The sequence below is a fragment of the Rattus norvegicus genome, chromosome 1 (genome assembly GCF_021556685.1).
Source record: "Rattus norvegicus strain SHRSP/BbbUtx chromosome 1, alternate assembly SHRSP_T2T, whole genome shotgun sequence".
Lineage (NCBI taxonomy): Eukaryota > Metazoa > Chordata > Mammalia > Rodentia > Muridae > Rattus > Rattus norvegicus.
The window spans coordinates 207,559,566-207,584,783 of NC_141534.1; the positions used below are offsets into that span (position 1 = coordinate 207,559,566).

Sequence of the window (25,218 nt, forward strand, 5' to 3'; positions counted from 1 at the left end):
CCATGGCTAGCTGTGGGTTTGGTATACATACATTCTTACATACCATATGCACCTTGTATGTAGGAACATGCCCATACACATGGGAATGCTCATGCCCATTTACAGTCCCTGCAGATACAGGTTGTCCACATACACATGCATTTGCACGTCCACTGCAGGTTCAGTCTCTGCAAGTTAATGTCATTCGCAGGTGCAGGTCAGGGATTATAAGGGGTGTCAGCTTCATTCACCACGGAGGGCTTGCTTCCCTCTGCTGATTTCTGACCTGGCCTGGGGCTGGAAAGGAGATTGCTGTGCCTGGCCCTTCTCGGAAAGACGTGGGGCTAAGGAAAAGGAAGGGGGACCCTTTCATCTCAGACCTCATGATGGCCCCCTGACACTTGACCTCGGTTGTTAACTGAATTGAGGGATTCCGGAGACCAGAAAAGTACTTCTGGGTCTGTCCCTGAGATCTTTTCAGAGATGACTAATACGGGGTGCGGTAAGGAAAAGGACAGTCCCATCGTGAGTGAGGGCAGCAGCATACTATCGGGCTGGGGTCCAGATGGAATGAAGTAAGAGGGGATAACAGCCAGCACGCACAAGCCTCATCTTACTGAGAGAGTACATCCATTCTGGCCGCCATGGCCCATGGACACCAGACTCCATCTTCTTCAGCTTTAAGCATACTCACTCCACTGGCTCTCCAAGGAGCGTCCATGTTTTCAGCCCCAGACTGAGGCATCCCTTCTCCATCTTGTTCTAAGGCTCCCAGCTTCTTGAACCGAGCCTCTAGGGGAGCCTCTGCCCCTCCAGCATGCAGACGGTTGTGGTTGGACTACACAGCCTCGACTGTGTAAGTTGATGTAACAAACCTCCCTTTAGATAGTTTTCAAATACAATAATCTTAACTATAGACATACACGCATTCATTCTATTGCTTCTTTATTCTAGAGAACACTGACTAATTCACCCTCCATGTCCTCTATCATGGCAGCCTCTATCATGCGCTCTTTGATCCAGCATCTCATTCAGGTGTCTCTTCCTGAGACCACAATGGATATCTCTCTAGGTTTGCATCCTGCCCTGGTCCCCAAATGCATAAATTCATATCAACATCCACTGGAATTAGTTCCAGAGTCCCAGGAACTTCCACAGTCTCTGGAAAGAACCCTAGAGATGCCCACCAGGTGCATGTCCTGCTTAACTGCTCTCTAGACATAATACTTGAACACCGCTTCTCACCGCACCCTGGGCCACCACAGGCAGAAGAGCCGAATCCCATGGGTGCGGCTGGTGCGTTCTGTTTACTATGTGTAAAGGCCACATGGCCAGCCTAGCCTGCAGGTTTCCCAAAAGAGGTACTAAGAGAGCTGCCCACATGTATAGCAACCTTCCCTTCAGTGTTCCCTGAGGCAACACTGCAATCTCCGTATTCTAAATACATTCCCTGCTCAGCTTTGAGGAGACACACTCACCTTGGGGAAACTTTGAAGAAAAATAGAGCCACCAACGAGACCTAGGACTTGGGCAGGGAGTGCTGAGCAGGCCTGCCGCCCTCAGGGTTAGTGCTAGGTGCTGCACAGGCTGTGTCATTGGGCACCAGCATGAGGACAGATGGCTCTGACTCCCTAGAGCTTTCACATGTGTGTTAGGGTTGTTTCAAGGAGAGAGAGGGATGCATGGAGACCTAGCAGGAAGCAGCTGAGTGGGCCTCATTGCCAAGGTTAAAACCAAGTATTTGCTCCTCATCCATGATTGAGGTTCGTAGTTTCCATGACAACAACAACAAAAAAAATCTAGATTCTCAGCGGGGATTCTGTGAACTTAGTGATTCACCTGGTCTCATCTTCACTTACTCTGAAGATGTACATTTGAACACACACACACACACACACACACACACACACACACACACCCGCATGCACACACACACGCACACACACGCAGACACACATGCACGCACACGCACGTGCGCTAATACAAGCTAACTCATAAAGAAGATTAAGGACCACTCTGAGCAACTAATGAGCAGCCAAGCCCTCAGAGAGTGGCCCCTAGGTGTGTGGAAAGGCAACAACTGAGGTCTCTTCCTCATCAGTGTTGTGTCTTGAAGAAGACATGACCAGCCCTGCTGCCGACAGGATCCTGTCTGGGGCCACGTTAAGTGGATGCTCAGACATAGAGTTTATGTCCCAGAGACAAGTCACCAGAGGCCAAAACCCCACAAAGGGATAGGCTAAGCATCCAAACATGCTCATAGCTCTGGGCCAAAGATGGAGAGCACTGGCCTTGGGAAGTCTGTCCGGTCATTTCAGTTCCCTCTGCAGCACGAATGATGCGGCCTGTCGAGCATGTAAGGAAGCATTCCAAGTCTACAGACACAGCCTCCTTTCTATGTATGGAAATCTTTGATAATTTGCATTGCGGAAGTCTTGGACCTCCTTGTTCACATTTTTTCTGAAGTTTTTTTTTTCATTTTAAATATTAATATAGCCAGATGTGGTGACTCATGCCTATACCACCTGCCCTCAGGAGGCTAGAGCAGGGGGATTATCACAAGTTCAAGACCAGCTGGTGATATGTAGTGAGTTCCAAGCCAGCAGAGATGACAGAGTGAGACCTTGTCTCAAAAATAAAAATAAATGTAGTACAAATTGAGATTTTCTTAATTCTCATTTCTAATCACCCAGTGCTTGCCTACAGAAATGCAACAGGTTCTGTGTGTGGATCTTGAGTTCCAAAGGTTTTTGGTTAATCCCCAGGAGCTGTGTGCATGTAATGATTGTGACACTGTTGCCTAGGGACGGGGTTGCTTCTCCCAGGCCCTTCTGAATGCCTGACTTTCCTTCTGTCTAGCTAACTGCTCTGGGCCAACCTCCAAGTCAGTTTTGGCCTTCTCTCTTCTCGTAGTGCCAAGTAGGAACCAGCCTTTGGTATATTCCCCTCCCCTCTTTATCTGGTATATCATCTCTGCTTTCCCCCACCCCCAACTCTGGTTTATCATCGCTGCTTGGTCCTTCTGTGGGAAGAGGCTTGGTTTGTCCTTCTTCCTAGTTCCTAACCATGTGAAATTGGGGGATTCATTTTTTATTAAAATAGCTGTTTCATTTCTTGTGTGTGGCTTTGCCAGGTCCCAAAGGAATATTGTGTGGTTTTTCATTCTTCTGAAAATAGTTTCTAGTTTTCCTTGGGATTCCTTTCCTGGTCTTTGGCTACTTAAGAGTGTGCGGTTTTATTTTCACAGTTCATTAGCTATTGGAAGACAGGAGGAAAGAACTGTAAACATGTGGAGATTTTTCTTTTAATAATGATGAGAATGGAGAAATTCCAGGCTTGGTTATGGGGATTGTGGGTGGGGGTTGAGGTTTCAGTGGCTCAGACTCTGTTTGTTACAACCAAGAGACATGCTTCATTTCTTACTTCTTATTTCATATTTAGAAAATTCTGTGTGTGTCCATTGGCTCTGTGACCAGGGAGAGGGGTAGAAAATGGGCAAACAGAAGGTAGTATACCTTACCTTCCAGGTAAATCTAGGCTATGTCTGGACTGGTCACTACTTGCTTTCTTGGAGTAGGAAGAGGAGAGTGGGGTGTAGAACTGTGTTGTTATGTGCTCAGTGGGAACTACAGCCTCTAGAGAATACCAGAGACTGAAGACCCTGAACAGAGGTCACCCAGACATCATACAGCAGGCTCGGAGCCTTGATAGGGGCCTCTGGCACAGACACGGCTATAGATCTAGTGGGAACACCCATCCTTAGTCCCATTTCAAGCCTCTGTCAGTTAAGAAACCACTTGTAGCCAGAAGAAGCATTAGAGAAATCCAGAAGCAGAAAGTCTCAAGAAAGAGAGTCTTCCAACCTCAGCTAAGGAACTGAGGGTCTCTGACAAAGACAGTCTGGCTTTCCCATTGAGGGGTGGCTGACCTTGAACAGGCCTTACCATGTGGGACACATACTGGAGAGAAATTATGCTGGGAGAAGGAAGGTGTGAGGGATGGGTAAAGCCTGAGTAAAAGCTGAGCTGCCTGATTGAGAGGGATACCAGGATTGAGCATTGCCTACCCAACCCATGGGAGATGCTGTGCCAGCATCCCAGCCACCTATACCTCTGATGGTTCGGAAACACCTAGCCTAGCCGAACATTATATCCCAGTTCTCACAACTAACATCCTGAGCTCACTACACTGTAGCCAGATCTATAGCCAAGCACACTGAAAGTACAGCTGGCACACATCAGGACAACTCCCACCCCACCCCGCCCCATGCCCACACAGAAGTAACTACCTAATAAGGCCTCCTCTTAGAGGATACCATATAGCTCAAATGTGATTGCAAGCACAGGCCTTTCTCACAGTCTACTTGAAATTCTTCTCTCACAGGACCAAGATTCCCCACAATGTCCATATGGGACCAGAATTCCATCCCCTGGTGTCCATATCCTACAAAGGTGTCCCCAGACATGTTTACATGGAAACAGAAACTTGTCCACAATCTTCATGTAAAGCCAAGATCTCCCCTTATTAAGCCAGACCCTCCTCCTCCTCAGTATTACCATTGGACCAGAACCAACCCCCTCATGTCAATATGCAACTATAACCTACCCTTCTGTATCCAAATGCAACCAAGATCTGCCCTGCGGTGCACGAGTGCACACACCCACATGCACACATCACATGGAACCAGTTCATTATCTAGCATCCATGGGGAACAACACCAGTGCCTCCCTCCACTTCACATGGGATCAGGACACTTCCCTTTTCCCAGCATCCACATGGGCTCTCTTCATTTATCAGAGGCTGGCATCAAGTCCTACTCATAAATATTGGCAGAGTGGCCTTTCATCCGGTCTACTATATATTTATTGACTTTTCTTTCTATAAATCTCCTCTAGTCTGAGTTGAATACTTTGAAGGAATGCCATAGGTAACTTACTCTTGTGAGTTATGAGTGACCATGAGGGTCACTCATCCTTGTGAGTTTCAAAACCCCACAGTCACATGTCATCGAGAGCAAGCCAAGACTCAGGACTCCAAAGCAGCCACCATCACAAAATGGTACCTCTGTGCAGAAGGACACAGGACAGAGCCTACAAATTCAGAAGACCCATTAACTAGAGTCAATGAGAATCCAGAGCAGATGTCTATTGTGCAACTCTTCCTTGTAGGGCATTAACAAAGGTCCCTTTAACGATGGTAAGACACCAACAAACTAAAGAAACAATTCCACTGTAGCCTAGCTTAATGAATCAAGCTTGTTGGAGTCACTTACAGAATTATAGGTAAGGGCTTACTTGCTATGGGTGACTCATAAGCAAGTATGTCATGGAAGCCCACCCAAGCATGAGTGAGGACTCAGAAGAGAACGAGTCTATCTGTAGAGCTACCTCAACAATTGGAAGTCAGCTCAGCCCATTTGGAGTCTTCCCAGCAATTGTTACTGCTTACTTAGCCTATAAATCTTGTAAGTTGCAGGAACTTCCTGAGCCTTGCAAATTTTGTTTACTTCCTGAGTCTTAAGACCCTTCCTTTAACCTCCAGTAGGAAATGTTTCAATTCAGAGAAAACAGTTAGTAATCATGTCCTAGATTTTTCTGGGGTCTCTGGCCCATTTCTTCCTCCAACAGTTAAATACATTCTGCTTCCATCTAGGAAACCTGACATCCATGATTCACTCAAAGTTCTTTCTGGGTCTAGTGTCTGAACACAGTCTTGAGCACCTCTCTCACTTAGGAAACATACTGCTACCTGGCATATACAATGTTACTCACATAAACAGCCTTGGGAGGGTGGTTCTGCAGGCTCAGTGCTGGGCACAAAATAGGCCTAAGTAGACCACACTAGGATCCAAGTTCCAGGTAAGGGCCAGTTGCCAGAGTTACCCTCATAGAACAGACTAACATCTCCTGCACTGGGTGTATGTCCTCCAGTGAAGACTGGCAGACTTCTCCATCTCTGGCTACATGGCTACACAGGGCCTGTCTGCCTAGAAAGTTGCTGCAATCATCTGCCTTTGAAGATGTTTAGAAAGGTGAAGTAGAGAGATATTGGGTAAGAAATACATAAACAAACAAACAGGGCAAGTGTGGATACTATCCCCTGGGCTGAGCTTTCTTACAAGAGTAGGGGCATAACTAGCCCCCCACTTCTGGAATATCAACACACTTAAGACTTTACATAAGAGCTACACAGGACTTGCTATGTCCCTAATGTCTTGTAACATTAGTTGACCCATTTCTCTGTTCTGTCTTCTGTTAAGCTATGCAGTCTGAATATCATAAGCAGGACTCCTGGACAGAACAGCAATCAGTCCTGAGCACATGATTAAATTTTTACAACCATTGTGTAAGTTACACCAGTTACCTTAGTGGGATAGTGGCTAATTTCATAGACTAGGCCTGCTGGCCACCTCACGTACTGCTCTCCCAATCCCGACAGTCTGCCCTCGTTCAGGAATGGTCTCTGTGGACATATCTTGCCACATTTTCTCTACCCTCCATCAGCTTAAGGGAAGCCATTTCTGAGACCCAGAGAATGTCTTGGGGTGGTTTGTACCTGCGCAGGAGCCAATGCCCAATTGTCTACGTATAATAACATCCTAAGTCTTCAGTCTGTCTTGCCTCTTCTGATGGCTTCTCCCTAAGTAGTATCCATTGTGGTAGGCCCACTAGTGGTGTTTCTGTTTAGAGGAAAGTTACCAGCAGCCACAAGAAGATTGCAGTCAACTTCAAGAGCCAGCTTTGGGAAACGTCATTTGTTTCCTCCCGCATAATGAGGACAACTTTGCTGAAGCCCCAGGGTGCAGACATGTTAGCAGAGTGACTCCTGAGAACCCTCATCAAGAAACCCCTTCTTGGGCAACGGCAGAAAACTCTGAAACTTACCCTTATTTCTAATGTTCTTATGTCTAAGAGCCAGCCAGGGTTGGTCTGCATACAGAGCTACAGACCCTGAAAATGGCCAATGGGACAAGTTCACCTACCTCTGTTGCACTTGGACCTCACGCTCAAGGCCAGCCTTCGAGAGACCTGTGCTGCAGTGAGCTGTGGTCTCATGCAGGCAGACAGATGCCAGGCAGGGGACAGGGACATGGCTTAACCTCCTCCTTGAGTGGTCTACTGCTCTAAAGACTGTGGGATACACTGGGATGCTGACAGATGCTGAGATCCAGAGCTAGACAGCCTAGACTTTTATGAAGGTGGTTGCCTCTAGAGGCTGCTCTGTATCTGACAAAGCATCCCTGCTATCCTCTCCCACCTTTCTTCCCAGATCCTTGAGTGCAAAGGCAAAAGGTCCTTAGAGTTAATGTCCGGGCCCAGTTTCCCAGATAGAGAGGTATGGGAGCCTGCACACAGCTATAGCCAAGCTTTCAGGATTCTCAGCCCCACATTCTTTTTTTTTTTTTTTTTGGTTCTTTTTTTCGGAGCTGGGGATCGAACCCAGGGCCTTGCGCTTCCTAGGGAAGCGCTCTACCACTGAGCTAAATCCCCAACCCCTCAGCCCCACATTCTTACCCCACACACTCTGGAGGCATCCTATCATATCTCCCAGACACACAGTCCAGAGGCCACAACATTGACCTAGCCTCATTGTCTGCAAGTGAGCAGGAAGACCAGAAAGTGCTGTCTAATGCTTCCTCAGATGCTCTCACCACCTCCACGAGAGCCTTCTCAGCATCCCTGGATGGATCCAGAGGATTCCGAATCTTGGTGGACAAGTGAAACCATGACAGGTGTTCATATGCAGGAAAAAGCCTTGAGTCCACACATGGGAAATACATCCTGGAGCGGATTGGGCCCAACAGTATAAACTCTCATCACGGCAAAAATGATCCCATAGCCCAGCCTGTGTGAGCCTCATTCTAGAAAGTCCTTGGGAGTGGTGCCTTAATGTTGTATTGGTCTCATTGCACAGCTGCCTTTCTGAACAGTAAGATGTCACAGTTGTAGGTGTCATCTGGTCTCACTCTACACTTCATCTCCAAGTCTGTGTCTCTACCTGTCTTCTCCTTGCCTAAAGCACTTCCCTCCATCACCACTCGTGCATTGGATGCACTTGGGGGTACACAGGAACCTCAAGTCAACCTTTCTATGCAAGTGGATGGGAGTGGATCAGTGCCTTAGCTCAAATTCTTGCCTGAGTTCAGTGTAGAAATCCCTCTGAATATCTCCCCATAAATCCCACGCCTCAAGGATGTAAAGGTGGCAGAGGGCAGAGCCAAGATCTCTTCATTTCTTTCTAACTGCCCTGTTAGAACACCCTGACAAAAATCAATCTGGGAAAGGAGGGGGTGGTTTTAGCTCACAGTTTCGGACTAGTCCATCACCGTGGGAAAGGCAGAGTAGGAGGAACTCAGGATTCTCAACCCCAGACACTCAGCCACATTGCATCCATAGTTAGAAAGCGGGGAGTGTGGAATGGCCGTGCTTAGCTTTCTTTTCTCATTCCAGGTCTGAGGCCAGAAATGGCTCCACCCACATTCTGGGTAGACTTTCCACTTCAATTAACCCAATAAAGGAAATTCCTGGGGTTGGTGATTTAGCTCATGGAGAGCACTTGCCTAACAAGCACAAGGCCCTGAGTTCAGTCCTCAGCTCCCCTCCACCAAAAAACAATTCAAAGAAAATGCCTCACAGGCGCTAGAGAGGCGACTCATGGGTTAAGAGCACCGTCTGGGCTCAATTCCAAGCACTCAACCTGGCAGCTAAAGAACCATTTGTAAATCCAGTTCCAAGGACTCTATTGCCCTCTTCTGGCCTCTGTGGGCACTGCATGTATGTGACGCACAGATAAAATCCTCTACACATAAAATAAAAACAAAGGAAATTTTCTAGAAAGAAAAGAAAATCTCTCACAGGCAAACCCACAGACTGACCTGATCCAGACAGTCTCTCGCTGACACTTCCTTGCTAAACAATTCCACATCCTGCCAAATTGACAATGGAAATCATTGGCTTCTGAGCTGTCACTGTCTCTGTACAAGAGGTCTTCAAGATGCCCAGTAATGCCCTGGGCTGCATTAACCCTATATCCTGACCACTTTCCTTGGCAACCAACCCCAGCACATCCATGATACCAACACATCACACATGCTTTCTGGGGACTTTGATCTCCTCCAAGAGCAGAGATTAAAACAACAGACTCAACAATCCTCTGCCTGCCTCAGCTCCCAAACCCCTGGGATTAGTTGTTCATCGAATAGCAAGACCCCTCCCATGGCCACAGCACTGGACCGTGTCTGAGAAATGGACCTGACTCTTGATCATTTCCCTCCAGCTCACGTTAGTGGATGCCCTAATGTATCTGTGGCCTGGCTTGCTGCCTCTTCCAGCAAGCATGCAATCAATGAGTGTGCAAGGGTTTTAGTGTATAAATAGGCATGTGTTGAAGTTGTGTGTGCATGCATAAACAGGCATGTGTATGTGTGTGTAAGCCTGTGTTTGTATGATACATGCATGCCAAGTGTGCACTGTGTGCTGTACAAATGTCATTCATGTAAATGGTGGGCTCAGGAGTGACCGTAGAGTGTGGTAAGATTGTGGCTGGGTCTGAGCCCTCTTCCACATTTTCTCAGGATTCTGGGGATGAATTTATTGCAACAGGTACACCATTTCCAATTGGCAGCCAAGTGACTGGAAAGGCAGGGCTCCGGGGTGTGTTAGTTGGTGTTTCTTTTGTTGTGATAAAACACCATGACCAAAAGGAATCTGGAGAGGAAAGGGTTTATTTTTCCTTACAGCTTGTAAGCCCCATATCCAGGGGAGTCAGGGCAGAAACTCAAGACAGGAACCTAGAGGCAGGAACTGATACAGAGTCCATCGAGGACTTCTGCTCACTGGTTTCTTTTCTTCGTGACCTGTTCAGCTTGCCTCCTTATAGCACCCAGGACACAATCCCGGGTGTGGCACTGCGTGCAGCGAGCCTTTCCCACAGCATCAAATATTAATCAAGGAAACAGCCTAGGTTTCCCCACAGGCCAGTCTAGTAGAGGTACTCTCGCAATTCAGAGGGGTCCCTCTTCCAAAATGACTCTAGCTCGTGACAAGTTGACATAAAAGAACTGCCACATGGGACCACAAAAAACCACAGGGCTACAGAGTAGGAGGAAAGACTCAGCTCCCAACCAGCCTCCTTCCAGAGCCCCAACACCACATCACATGCTAAGCTTCTCTCTCTCTCTCTCTCTCTCTCTCTCTCTCTCTCTCTCTCTCTCTCTCGCATGCACACACACATATGATGGAGTGCTTGCAGAGATAAATGTGCAGGAATGTGTGCCCTGCAGCAGAGAAGAACCTCCATGCCTATGTAGCCCCTAGTCCCACTGGCCTGATTTTAGAGTGCCCCATAGTCTGTGGTTTGCCATCCAAGTTTATGATCCTTGCACTGGTGCACCTTGGGCCTGAGCTTGAGATCCTGGGTTTGTTTCATTGTTTTATTTTTCTCATTTTTTTCCTGTGCACCATTCTTTATGGCCTGTTACATAACTATCCACAATATGGCTCATTGTTCCACCTCACTATGCAATATGGTGCTGTGGTTGGTCCAGCCCTGCTGCCTCCCATAGTCTTGGGCTTCCTGGTCCCACCTCCCTGTCTTTATAGCCCTGGCTATGTGATTCTAAACTGCTCTGTCTAGAGGTTAGCCTTTTGAGGGCCTCTCTTCCTCTTCCTCTGACATACTGGGACTGACCTCAGGCTAGACAATTCAAGCTGCACCTGCCCTGTGTCAGGTAGGCGGATGATTCAAAAGAAACCTAGAGTCATTTGGGGCCTTGTTGGCTAGAGCTGAAAGACTCCAAACAGAAGCCTTCCTGCGAGGGAAGCTCTGGGTATCAAATCTGATACTAGGGGAACATGACACAAGAGAAGTTCCCAGGGAATACATCTAGGGCCTCCTCAGGGCAAGCTAGGAATCAGACCCAGTGAGGAGAACATGACCAATACCACTCATGAGATCCATTGGCAGCCAGGACAAGGACAAGACAGATACTGGGGCCATGGCTCACACAGCCATCATTGAGTGAGGTGAGCTCTACCATAGTTCAGCACCCACCTTAGTAATGGACACTAATGCAGAAAGAAAATCAATGGCTTGGCCAAGAGGCACCTCGACGGCCTCTGACGCCCTCTGCTGACAAAGCCCGACACTGCAGGCAAGGCAGGAAAAAGAAAGACTGAAGTTGTGACAGTGTTCCGTGATGGCTTGGAGCTGGAACTCTGTAGGGGAGGATCAGTCTTCCCAGCCACCGACTGTGAGTAATGACTTCCCTTTGGACAGATGACGCTGACACTGGAAGAACCAGTTTCCCAGGACAAGGTCTGCAGGCCTGCAAAGACAGTACTGGACAGTGCTGAGTGACCCTGGTGGGACCTACAGCAGTCTTCAGTCTCCAAGTAATGACTGAAACTCAGGGCCACTAATTCCCTGTGACTCCTCTGGGTCCTGGGCTTGCAAAGGAGACCATTGATTTGCCTCAAACAGAGCAGACCCATCATCTTTGTCCCATTGCTTCCAGGAGCCTGCAACAGCAAGGGGTACCTGGAGGCTGGACCCTGTAGATATCACGGGGAATGTGACTGCCTTCCCACTCAGAATGAGGTCTCAGGCGACCCTGTGCTCAGAACCAGGGCTTTCTGTGTCCCCACCAGCCATAGAAAGAGCAGAGAGTCCCTGTGCATGATGTCATGCAGGCTGGCTCTAGACAGCCAGGTACTGGCTGGCCTCCAGAGCCCAGCAGCCAGCTCTGGACAGAACCTGCTTTGGGGAGTATCTCCCCTTTGCCCCTGGCCTACATAGGTTAAACGTCATCCCTACATATCAGCCACTTACTTTTTACAAAGGCCCTACTCTTCTTGGGAAGAATGTGTGTGTGTGTGTGTGTGTGTGTGTGTGTGTGTGTGTGTGTGTGTGTGTGTGTGGCTTCATGAGAAAGTGTCAGAGTTTTTCTTAGGGAACAGAGAACTGGAAGGTAGTATTTTCAGCCCAAATAGAAATACCTTAGCAGCCACTGAGCACTATGCATAAGAAGCCAGCAGACCATCATGGCTCAGAGCCTTACTCTGCGAGGTATAACTTTTACCAGCAGTTGTCCAGGCTAGCTGCTTTGCCTGATTCATGCCAAGCCTGCACCTCTACAGTCTTTAATACCCCCTCCCCACCTGAAAATCTGTCCTGTCATATCACTGTCTGCATACGTGGTGGTCTTTCCCCGAAGGCGGAGATCAACCTGACTCTATATAGCTAGACAGTGCCTCCATGCAGGGACTGCTATTGGGTGGGTGTTAAGTCTATTGTCACAGGATTCTTACATTTCCTGGTGAAATTAAGCTTTGGCTAAGACCTGCTACTGGGACTTTGCGCTGAGTACTTTGTCTATGGCTAAATGTGAGCCTGCACCAAACTAGAACATTAGGGCTAGGGAAGATGGTTTGTCAGGAAGCAGCCCAATTTGTATAATGCTGTCACAGAGTAAGTCTGCCTGCCAGCTGAGAGAAGGGCAGAACCATGGCCAGAAAGTGGGGAGTTGTTCTGGCTGGAGGTGGAAGGAAATACACAAAAACTTCCAGATTGCAATCTCAGAAAGCCAAGGGGGAGGATAACAGGATGTGTGGGACTCTTAGCGTGTGGAAGGCATCGTGCTGTGTAGTGGCACACGCTAGCAGGCGGCGTGATGATGCAATAGCATCCTTGTTCATCACAGCGGTAGGGAACTCATGAGTGAGCTGTGATTGGAGATCCACCCAAAGCAGGTTCTGTCCAGAGCTGGCTGCTGGGCTCTGGAGGCCAGCCAGTACCTGGCTGTCTAGAGCCAGCCTGCATGACATCATGCACAGGGACTCTCTGCTCTTTCTATGGCTGGTGGGGACACAGAAAGCCCTGGTTCTGAGCACAGGGTCGCCTGAGACCTCATTCTGAGTGGGAAGGCAGTCACATTCCCCGTGATATCTACAGGGTCCAGCCTCCAGGTACCCCTTGCTGTTGCAGGCTCCTGGAAGCAATGGGACAAAGATGATGGGTCTGCTCTGTTTGAGGCAAATCAATGGTCTCCTTTGCAAGCCCAGGACCCAGAGGAGTCACAGGGAATTAGTGGCCCTGAGTTTCAGTCATTACTTGGAGACTGAAGACTGCTGTAGGTCCCACCAGGGTCACTCAGCACTGTCCAGTACTGTCTTTGCAGGCCTGCAGACCTTGTCCTGGGAAACTGGTTCTTCCAGTGTCACTGTCATCTGCTCAGAGGGAAGACACTACTCTCAGATGCCTAGAAATCTGGTCCTATACTGCCCTGGAGACCAGTGGGGGATGGAGCCCCAAATGGGGCCAAACCGCAGCCCACCTGCTGCAGCTCACGCCAGGATTCACCAGGAGGTCAGTGAGTCCCACTCCACACCAGATTCCCACCTGGGTAGCCCTCTCCTATGGCACAAGCACTGGGTATCTGTCACCACCTCAGATGAGTCCTGGCTTGCTTTTTTGTTGCTGTGATAAAACATAGACCAAAAACAGCTTGGGGGAGAGAAGGGTGTGTTTGGGTTAGAGGTCACAGTCTATCATTAAGAGAAGCCAGGGTAGGGATCTGGAGGCAGGAGATGAAGCAGAGACCATAGAAGACTGTTTGCTGTCTGGCTTGCTCGTGCAGCCCAGACACACCTGCCTAGACATGGCACTGCACACCGTGGGCTGAGCCTTCCTACATCAATTACCAATAAGACAGTGCCTCAAAGACCAACCCGATCAACGCAGTTCTGCAGTTGGGGTTTCCTCTTCCCCAGTGGCTCCAGGTCTGTCTTACATTAACAGCTGACGCTGATTATGACAGGTGTGTTCCACATCCCCTAGGGAATTTCCCGAAGGCATTTCCTGCTAAGACAGTGGCCTTCTCCCACCCCCTCCCAACAGTTTATGATGAAAGCCTTCACCACTAGTCCTCTGCTGTACCACACTGCACTATCTAGACACCCTCCAAGGCTATAGCCCTCCACCTGTGCACCTACTGTCTGCAGTTCATCACCCTCCATCTATCTCTACCCTCCTTCCACGGCCTAGCTCTACCCACCTGGCTATCCATCCCTGACGCACACACATGCCCATCCATTTGTTTGCCTTATTTTGTACTTTCCCAAGTGTGCTGCAGACCTCATAGACACACCAAAACCGTCGAGCAGTGTCTGTCTGCAGGGCTTCCCCACTGAGTGGAGCTCGCTTATGCTTAAGTGGGTAGTGTTCATGCACGCCTACCGAGCCCCAACAGATGCAGACAGAGAACCTGACATCCACCTAGGTAGCCATCAGAGTCCATTCTATGGGCAGTTTATGGGAGGCTAAGCACATCGTGGTAAACCGTGGTAAACCATGAGTGTATTCGATGTAGGGAAGCAACCAAGGGAAATAAGGAGGGTGACATCCATGGGATACTAATAAGTGACCTTGAGCCACCAATCCGAATGGTGCTGCCTGGGGCTGAAGAGCTGCAGGAGTCCGTCCTGCTGCAGGTGGGGTGGCCTCTGTGTGAGCTATGTCCCCAGCAGTCTGCTGTGGGGGCTCTTCACGTGTGCGAGCTCTTCTTAATCATCTCCTACTTTATTATTTATCTGCCCGCTGGCTTTTATTTATTTTGCTTTGGGTCTGATAACTTTCACAGTCAAGTCCCAAAAGTGTCCTTATGGCTGGCCCTAGGCACCTCTATGAGTGATATTTTTTCATCACACATTGACTCTGCCTGGCTTAATGCCTGGGATTAATAAGATCACTCGGGGCTGGAGTATGGTTCTGTGGTAGAGTGCTTGCCTACAATCAGAGCAAAAAAACAAAGACAAAACAAAACACTCCAGTGTGCAGCCTTTTGGATCAAACATGGTTGCCTCAGATGTTTCTGTACCCATGTCCTGTGAGGTCAGATACACAAATCCCAATCATGTCCAAAATGCGGGATTACCAGAGATTCATCTTGGTCTTTCAAGATGGATCTGAATAATCCAATCACTTACACTCCCAGATAATTATAGAATCAACTTTTCAACTTTCACGAGAAGAAAATCTTCCAGGGCTGTAGCTGTGGTAAGTTTATGCCATTTAATGTCATATTTATTTCTCGATGTCCATTCGTACTCAAATATAAAAATTGCATCTGTGTGTGAACTCTGTACCTCCTTACATTCACACGCATGTCCTATAGAGCCTACAGAATTTCTCATGCAGTTTATCTCATTATCTACAAACAGAAACACATCTTCTTCATTTTCATCCTCATCTGGTGCAAATTCTCCCCAGGTGACTTACAGACTTATAGATACTGCCCTCTATGGTGGTTGGCTGAGTTTGAGAAGGAATAAACACTATTTCTACTCGATACTTTCCCTGAATCCAGCTAAAGATCTCACCATGTTCTCCACACTGCTGATATGCCGAACTACATTGCTAAAATGTATGAATAACAAACCAGTCCAGAGTCTTACTTCCATAAAGTGCTAAGACTCCGTTTACTGATACATTACTAGAGAGTTAATTGCAAAGAACTACAGGTACAATCAGTTGACCTCTTCAGTGCCTTCTGTTTGGTTTTTGACATCAGGTCCCATTGACCTCAAATCTGAGAAAACTTTTCCTGCCCAACCTCTCCAAATTTGTCATATGAACAAGCATATATAATACTCTACCAGCAATCCTACTGAGTGTATAGATGTTAAAATCCGTTTTTATTAGACAGCACACTAAAGCTTGTTTTAGTTTTGTTTAGGGTTTGGTTGGTTAGTTGGTTTGTTAGTTGCTTGGTTAGTTAATTAGTTGAATAGTTGGTTAGTTGGTTGATTGGTTATTTGTTTGTTTGTTTGTTTGTTTGTTTGTTTGGTTGGTTGGTTGGTTGGCTGGTTGGTTGGCTGACTGGTTGGTTGGTTGGTTGGCTGACTGGTTGGTTGGTTGGTTGGTTGATTGGTTGGTTGGTTGGCTGGCTGGCTGACTGGTTGGTTGGTTGGTTGGTTGGCTGGCTGGCTAGTGAGTTGGTTGGTTGGTTGGTTGGTTGGCTGGTTGGTTGGTTCGTTGAGAGGGGGACTGTGGTTTGTTTTCTTGAGACAGAGTCTTGCTATGTAGCCCAGGCTAGCCTTGAACTTTCAGAGATGCTCCTGTCTCTGCCTTCCAGGAGGTATGTGCCATCAGATCCAGCAAGGTTTTCTTTTTTCTTTTCTTTTTTTTTTCTTCTATACAATATATTTTTATCATACATTTTCCCTCCCCCACTTCTCTTGGATTCTCCCCACATCCCTACACACCCAAAATTAAAATCAAAACAATGAGAAAAACAATAAGATCAAAAAGAATAGAGTTTTGCGTTGGCTAGCTACTTCCAGGCAAGGGGCCTGCCTGAAGTGTGGTTGACACTCTCTCTCTCTCTCTCTCTCTCTCTCTCTCTCTCTCTCTCTCTCTCTCTCTCTACTGGAGAGAATTGATTTTTCTCTTTGCCTTTGGCTATCAATTCCAGCAAACTTTTCTTTTCTTTTTTTTTTCTTTTTTTCGGGGCTGGGGACTGAACACAGGGCCTTGTGCTTGCTAGGCAAGCGCTCTACCACTGAGCTAAATCCCCAACCCCCCAGCAAACTTTTCTAATGCCTTTGTTTTATTTTTCCCAAGGAATATATCCATTTCATCAAAGTTACTGAATCTGTTGGCATGCAGCTATTCACTACATACCCCACCCTCCCGATTCCTGTCATTTATCTGTAGAGTGCATAACAGTAACTCTTTCTTAAGATTGGAAATTAATCTCAGTCTTTTTTAATTAGTTTACTATCACTATTGTGTGCACGATGTATGGGGGAGGATACATGCCATGGTATGTGTGTGGCAGTTAGAGGACAACTCTATGGCACTGGTTCTCTGTGTCCACCAAGTTATTAGGGTATTATTTGGGTTACAGAGATCAAACTTGGGCTTGCAAGGCCGGGTCACTTGCCCACTGAGCCATCTCGTCAGCCCTTCTCTAGTAGTCTGAGTTTGCAGCTTCACTGCCTTTTGCTATCGGGGAGCAAGTTTTCAGGATTTTTTCCCCTCATCTTTATCATCTTCATCAGGTGGCAACTTTGGGTCGACCTGAGCTTTTGTTTTTCTACCTTGTCAAGGTAGACTTTAGATCTTTCTCTTCTTTCTAACGGAAGATCGGAATCTATAGTTTTTCCTTTCAGCCCCACTGTATCTGCAGCCAAGAAATTTTAGTGTGATATATATTCTTTTGTGTTGTTTGAGGTACGTCCTTTATGATTTCATCCTTATTCCATGAATAATTTATAAGTGTGTTGTTAAGTCCACAGTATCTGTGGTATCTCGATCAAAATATTGCTGTCTAACTTATTTATGGTTCAAGAAGATGCTCTGCATGATTTCCAACCTTCTGAATGTTTGAGTCTTCCATGACATATACCTGTTGAAGAGCCCGTAACACACTAGAGAATGCCACTGTTGTCATGGTGAATATGAAAGAGCACATATAGGGTACCAGTGCGGTCATAGTAAACGAGCCACACACAGTGAAGAGGGATGTGTGCATACCACTGTTGCCATGGCGAACAGGCCAGTACACAGTGAAGGAGGGTATTTGAATACCATTATTAATATGGTAAACAGGCCACATACAATGAAACAGGATGCCACTGTTGTCATGGTGATCGGCACATGCCCTGCGTACTTACCAGTGTTGTCTTGCTGAAGCAACCACACAATGAAAGATGTGCGGATGCCTCCGTTTTCATGCTGAACACAGCACGGGCTCTGGAGGAGGATGCGTGGACCATGGTTGACAGGTCACACACAGCAGAGGAGTATGTGAAGATGTCATGGCTGACACGGTGAGCACACGCACACTGAAAGAAGATGTGTGAATGTCACGGTTGCCATGGCACATAGGCTACCCGGACTGAATGAAGATGCGTGGGTGCTACTTGAATTTGGATGAATAAGCCAGACATTCTGGAGAGCAATGTGTAAATGCCACTGGTGTCATGGTGAGCAAGCCACAGTGACTGGAGGAGGTTTACACTGGTGACCCTGTTTAGTGAGATGTGTTACAAGGAGTCTTGAGGCTGACTTCTTCAAATACTATGGCTCTATTTCCTCATTGAATTCTGGTTGATTGTTCCGTCTCTTGCTTTTTGCCAACTGCAACTCGGGGAGCTACTATTTCTCCTCTATGTCTATCAGAGTTGTTCTGGTACTTCGAATCCTCTATTGGCCGCTGCCTCCCAGCCAAATGCAAACATCAGGCCTTCCCTGGGTTACTCCTGTCTTGCCCAAGCCTGTTTTCTCTTCTGCTGCTGGCCTGGTAGCCTTCCTTGGCCCAGAGCAGTGGTTCTCCCACCTCCGAGTGCTGCAATCTTTTAATACAGTTCCTCATGTTGCAGTGACCTCCCCCAACCATAAAATTATTTTCATTGCTTCTTCATAGCAACAATTCTGCTACTATTCTGAATAGTAATGTAAGTATCTGATGTGTGATCCCTGTGAAAGGGTTATTTGACCCCAAAGGAGTCACAACCCACCAGGTTGAGAGCCACTGGCTTACAGGGCAAGGCTGAGGAATGACTCCTCCTACAGGTCCACTTCCAGGCCCCATCCCTTCTCTATCTATCCTACCCCCAGCTGGGTCGCGCTCTCGAGCGCTCTCTCTCTCTCTCTCTCTCTCTCTCTCTCTCTCTCTCTCTCTCTCTCTCTCTCTCTCCTCCCCCTCCACCCGTCAACATTCTTTTCCTTGAAGTAGAATGTTTAGATTGTTAAAATGTAACTAATTTTTCACTTGGCTAGATTGTCTTCATTTACTGTTTCCTTTTTCTATCTCTTTTGTGATACTGTTTTGGTGTAGTTTCTGTTCTTTCCTCCTTCTCTGTCTGTCTTATTATAATATTTCTATTTAAAATTTAATATATTAATTATTAGCTTTTTTCCCTCTCAGTATCTTGCAGCCACCTCTGAGATTAAAAGACCCAATCTAATCACAGTCTAAGGAAAATAAAGTTGAAGTAATTGGCCTGAAACATCCAGACATATGTTGTAACTCGAGGCCACCTCCCCCTCTCTTTTTTATGTCACAAATGCCAAGAGTCTCACCCCCGTGTCCTCCATGAACTCAGAAAATGACAAACTTCTCTGTTGTAACACTCACCTGTTGTTTGAAGAAGTTAAAGGTTTCCCTACTTCAAAACTTACCTAGTTCCCCCTAAGCTTAGCATTCCCTGTGCCCTTCCTTCCTGGTGACTCAGCTTCCTTCAGAGCAAAATCCCACGACCCTTAGGAATGGCACGTGACCTTCTTTCACATATAGTTCACTGGAACTGTTAGCTACACTTCAGTGCACCTGCTTTATTTGATTTATTTTTAGGTAAGCTATCACTGTGTGGCACTAGTCTCTCTGGAGCTTACTGCTGGGCAGCCCAGGCTGTCCTCAAACACCATGCCTTGCCCTGCCTCCCAAGGCATGCACTGCTGTGCCTACTGCACCTTCATTCTTGAATTTGAATTCTAATAGCTGCAGCATCCCTAGAAGGCCTTCCTTCCAGCCTTTGGGTCTGGATCCCAGTTACAGTGCTTCTAGCGACATTGTATGACACTCAGGGTGTCTGTAACAGCAGCCCCTTTCTTGGGAGAATCCTCTCTGAGCTGGCCTCGAGGTGGCCCCACCATGACTCAACACCATGGGAAGCTATCAGTCATGACAAGTACATCAGAACCAGTGTGTGCACAGGCTAAGTCTAGGGCACACATGCTCAGTGGGGTTGGATTCAAATAGTTATCCTATAGGCTAGATACTGAATCACCCTCAGTGAAGCTATCTTCTGAGACCTGTGGAGGGGAGGTCAGTCCATGCTACTGCCTACCCACTCTAGGGTGATCAGCTAGCTCTCCAGGGATAAGTCAAAGATGAGCAACTCTCCCAACTCCCACAGAGAGCTAGGTGGCCTAGGCTCCTCACTATAAAGCTAGGTTTAAGTCTACACCGGGCCACTGATTGCTGAGCACTGTTGACAGTAAAGGGAAGGGTGTGAGCTAAACTCTGACTGAAGACAGGTCTAAAGGGAATCCAACTAGACCACCACTCAAGACACTACTTCAGAATAAGGATGTCCCACTCAACACCCTCCATGACCGTCTTTGCCCTATGGGCATACTGGCTACACCTCTTCATATCTGCCGGGCTCCCAGCCCAAGCTCCATGAGGTCCCACTGAGTCTGCAGATTCACCGTGAGTCCCTGCTATTGAGAACCAAATGGGTAGAAAGCAGATTCCCCCATTGGACATGTCCTTGTCTCTTCTAAGGGGTGGCCTGGCCCTGAAATCCAGCCACCTCCCCTTTTTATCAGGGAACAGGGAGGATTTGGGCCATTCCCAGGAAGTCAACCTTCTGATCTCCGGCAGGTTCTACCTCATCAGCGGAGGGGTCCCTTTCATCATCTGTGGGGTCACAGCTGCCACAAACATCAGAAATTATGGGACAGAGGATGAGGACGTGGCATAGTGAGTATTTCCTATCTGTAAGCTCATGGAAAGCTGGGAGCGCTCCCCAGCTCCTCCTGTGGTCATCCCAGACCCTCGCAGAATGTGCTGACTTTGTGCCCAAGGCTGGGGAGGGCAGGGAAGGTACCCACAGTCATCTGTCATAATCAACCTCTGTCAGTGACTATCCCCCAAGGCACCTGTGGTAAGGCAATCAATCCCTTGAGACGAACAGCAAGCCATGAATGGTTCTTGGGTCCCAGAAGTCATGCAGTGTCATATCTCCCCAGCCTCTGGGTGAGCAGAAGCCCTTCTCCTAACATACTCAGCTTCCCACTGACTCTTAGACACCAAAGGCCTGCCTATTTTATAGTCTAGGATCAGATAGCAAGAGGTTGGCTGAGCACGGTATACCCCTAGAGCACAGACAGATCCAGGCCCACCCCTTACAGGTGCCCAAAGCCCTTCATCATTCTCAGTATCCCCTCAGAACCCCAGGAAGTCCATCTCTCACCCATGCCATAGTGGGCCCCATACCTTCCTCATCAGAACCTGATTCTGCTCACTCCATCAGTGGACCTCCTTGCCCCATCCACCCCAGCCTGCCTCTTTCCCACCCTGACCAACTTCCTAAGGGCCAGCACACCAGGCTAACCAACAGTTGGCTCCAAACCCTTCTAGACTGCAGTTCTGTACCCATCAACCCAAGCCTCATGGCTGTCCAATCTTGGTTGCCCATCTGTTTCCTTACCATAAAATTAAAATATTCCCTTGTAGGAAAGAAAGCCCATTCAGTCCTGAGGGCAGGGGAGCCAAGCATGCTAGCCACATACACACACTTACCTGCTTCTCCCTGCAGCTGCTGGATGGCCTGGGAACCCAGCCTGGGTGCATTCTATGGGCCGGCTGCCTTCATTACTCTGGTCACTTGTGTGTACTTCCTCTGCACCTACGTGCAGCTGCGGCGTCACCCAGAGCGCAGGTACGAGCTCAGAGAGCGCACGGAGGAGCAGCAGCGGCTGGCAGTGCCAGAGACTGGCCATCGCCATGGAATGCGTCCTGGCACACCACCCACCTGTGATGCCCTGGCTGCCTCGCAGCTGCAGAATGAGCATTCCTTCAAGGCCCAGCTCCGTGCCGCTGCCTTCACGCTGTTCCTGTTCACAGCCACGTGGACCTTTGGAGCTCTGGCCGTGTCTCAGGGCGACTTTCTGGACATGATCTTCAGCTGTCTGTATGGCGCCTTCTGCGTGACACTGGGACTCTTTGTGCTTATCCACCACTGCGCTAAGCGAGAGGATGTGTGGCAGTGTTGGTGGTCATGTTGCCCTTCTCGGGGAGATACCTCCGCCACCAAGCCCAGTGCCCACCCCACACTTGATGCCAACGGGGATGCGCTGGGGCATACAGCCTGCTTGCAGGACTCACCATGCCCTGGAAAACTCAGAGGTTTTGGCCATCCACCAGCCAGCCACTGCAAGATGACCAACCTGCAGGCTGCCCAAGGCCATGTCAGCTGTCTGTCCCCTGCCACCCCCTGTTGCGCCAAGATGCACTGTGAGCAGTTAATGGAGGAGGAGGCCCATGTACACATGGGTGAGGAGGACGCCTTCCCACACGATCACCATCTGCATGACCCTCACCTGCACAGGTGCCTCAAGGGCAGAACTAAGCCCCACTACTTCAGCCGGCACCAGGCAGCTGCAGCTGAGAGGGAATATGCCTACCACATCCCCTCCAGCCTGGATGGCAGTCCCCACAGTTCACGTACAGAGAGCCCCACCAGCTCTCTTGAGGGCCCGATGGGGGTGCACACATTGGCCTGCTGTGCCCAGGCTGACCCCTTTCCCATGGTCAGCCAGCCTGAGGGTGGAGACACAAGCCCTGGGCTCTATGGCTGTCCCCCACGCCTGTCCCCAGGCCCTGCCCACTTGGAAATGCTACGAAGGACACAATCCCTACCTTTTGGGAGCCCAAGCCAGAATGGGCTACTCCAGGGTGATGTTCGAGAAGGCCTGCCATTTGGCACTGATGGGACAGGGAATATCCGAACAGGACCCTGGAAAAATGAAACTACAGTGTAGCCAGGTTGAGAACACAACTCCTTCACCAGTGCCACCATGTGTCCCTGGAGGAGCTTCAGAGCAGGGAATGGCCCTTTGCTTTGTGGGGTTAATAGGCTGGGAGGGTCATCAAATGACCAAGTGGTTCTGAAATGGTTCACACCCCTTAGCCATGACCTCTTTTATTGTGGAAGAACCCATTGGAAGAACGCTGGGCCACGTACACCTCTCCTGGTCCCCAGGAGGGAAGTAGACCTCCATAAGCTTGTCACCTGCTTTCTGTTTATAGCACCTGCCCTTGCTGCCGGGAGGGAAGCTAGGAGAGCCCCTCAGAGACTCCAGCTGGTGTTCTTGCCTTTGGTAGACGTATGTTAGGTTTTACTCTAGGGACCACAGCCGTGGCCCTCAGAGCTCGCTCGCACTGGGCAGTTTCCTGTCTCCTGTCATCCTTGCGTTACCTCACATCTGCATCTTCACAGGGGGCCCACCCTGGCACCTCTGCCTGCTCACCACCTGCACCTGTATGGGACATGGCCCTGGCCTGATAGCCTGAGGTCATTTTGGGTGCTAAGGATGGGCCTGGTACGGAGCCATGGGGAGAGGAAGCAACTAAGGGCTGTGGCCTTCAGGGAGCTGGCTGCAATCTCTCTGGGCCTGTGCTTTTGAAAGTCAGCCACTGTCAGACTGGATTCTGTTCCAGTGTGAGCATGTAGTAGTCAAGTTCTCTGACCCCAAGGAGGGGCTAAGTGGGGTGTGATGTTCATCACGGATGAAGGTTTCTTACCACAGACGAAGCTTTCTTTTCCTTTTTGCCACTTTCACGAACATTTTGGGTACAAAACCCCACCTCAAAGAGTATATTTCAACAATGAGCCTTTTGTAAAAGCAAGTGTCTTCTCCTAGGGGAGATCCCCACAGAGGTGAAAGCCCAGAGATGCCAACCTGTGAGACTGTCCACCTTTCCTGTCTAGCTTTCTCTTCCCAATTTGTAGTCCATATGCATACATATGTGTACACACACACACACACACACACACACACACACACAGGCATACATACACACACACAAACAAACCACACATGCACATGTTTGTATGTACACACATGTGTAAACACACATGCTTATACACATTTACAGTTACACCAGGCACACCACATACATGTGCATCTACACACTTGCTCACCATGTACATGCATGTGCACATGCCTGCACAGCACCACACATATATGCACACACACTGCAGTGTCCACATAGAGACACACTGGTGTTCATATGCACCCACAAACAATTAGTGTGTATCATAGCCCTGAGTGCTGGGTTTCTTTGCAGATGTGGGCGAGTCTGTGACTTGCTTCACAGAGCACAGCCTTCCTGATAACCGCCTCAGAGAACAGGACTTGGGTAAGTTCCTAGAGCATTGGGGGGGCAGCACATTCTGCAGCCTGTGGTGAGCAGTGCCATCTAGAGGCAGACACTCAGTATCTGAGTAAGGAGACTGACAGGCAGATCTGACATCTACAGCTCCTCTGTGATGTCCCTGAAAGCAGCATTCTGTACCCATCCCTCGGGTGGGTAGCCAGGGACCACCAGGCTGTTTCAGCTCCTGTCACCAACAGACTTCTTTACCTGCTTGCGTAGCTGATGTGTGCAGAACCCACCATGCTGTGTACGTACTGTAGATACAGACCATCCAGAGGAAAATACAGTGTTTTACATTGTTTGTCCTTGGTCAGGCTGGTCAATAGCATTTGTGTGTGTGTTTCTCAGTCTTGACAAGGAAGAACAGTGTGGGAGAGGCCTGGACGCCATCCAGGCTGCTCCCCTGGGTCCACTCCCTCATCTTTTCTACCACGGCGCCTCTGGGAGAACAGAGACACCTCTTCACCCAACCAAAGAAATTCGGCATTAAATATTGAACCTGGCTATGTTTCAACATTGATTTAGATCCATGAGTCCATTTGGACCAATGCTGCAACGGAGTCCCATAATGTCCTGTGGGGGAGTGTAATGATTTGCAGCGTAGGTGACTCAGAACCAACCTCCCTTAGACTGAAACTTGTCTGTGCCAGCTTTACGGGCTTTCCGTTGCCATTCCCTTTCCTTCCTTCATGAGAATGCACATGGCCAGCATGTAGGTTATGTACTCTGAGTATGCACATTAGTGTGTGAAGGCACAGTCATGCCTGAATTCTATGAGTTGTGAGTGGGTGTTGTCAGAGTCATGTTACATGTCCATCTGTACGGAACGTGTGTGTGTGTGAGAGAGAGAGAGAGAGAGAGAGAGAGAGAGAGAGAGAGCTCTTCACAATGAGACACACACACTCAGCCCAGCCTCCCTGCACAGGTATTTCATAAGGTTATATCCTCAGCACACAGAGAGGGTATGACAGCTTTAATCACATCAGCAGTGATTCTAACTATGGAGGCTCTGCCTGTCTAGAGACTAGCAGTGTCTGCCGTGTCTCCCACGGGGGCACTCCACAGCCAGACACCGGCGCTGCCTAGGCAGATCAAGGACACCTCTTGGATCTATGAATGAGTCACCTCTTCAGGGTCTTTGAGCAGCTGAGCGGCCCCTGGAGCTACCAGAAAGAAACTGAGATGGGATCTACGTTCCATCTGCCTGAAACAGGCAGGCAAGACTGAAACATGGGAAGATGAGGGAGACTCTGGGCCCCGTCTTCAAAGGACAGTCAGCTTAGAAG

The 25,218-nt window shown here is 48.6% G+C and overlaps 1 protein-coding gene across 3 annotated transcripts in view; it reads left to right on the top strand.

Annotated features, from left to right (window-relative positions):
* Adgra1 (adhesion G protein-coupled receptor A1) overlaps positions 1–24,233 on the top strand; it is a 43,475-nt gene extending 19,242 nt beyond the window's left edge. For 2 of the 3 annotated variants that reach the window (NM_001432264.1, NM_001432263.1), the window contains 2 exon segments: positions 20,372–20,470; positions 21,309–24,233. In NM_001432264.1, coding sequence (NP_001419193.1) covers positions 20,372–20,470; positions 21,309–22,533 — 1,324 coding nt within the window. In that variant the 3' untranslated portion in view covers positions 22,534–24,233. 3 annotated transcript variants of the gene reach the window in all.
* The last annotated feature ends 985 nt before the right edge of the window (positions 24,234–25,218 follow it).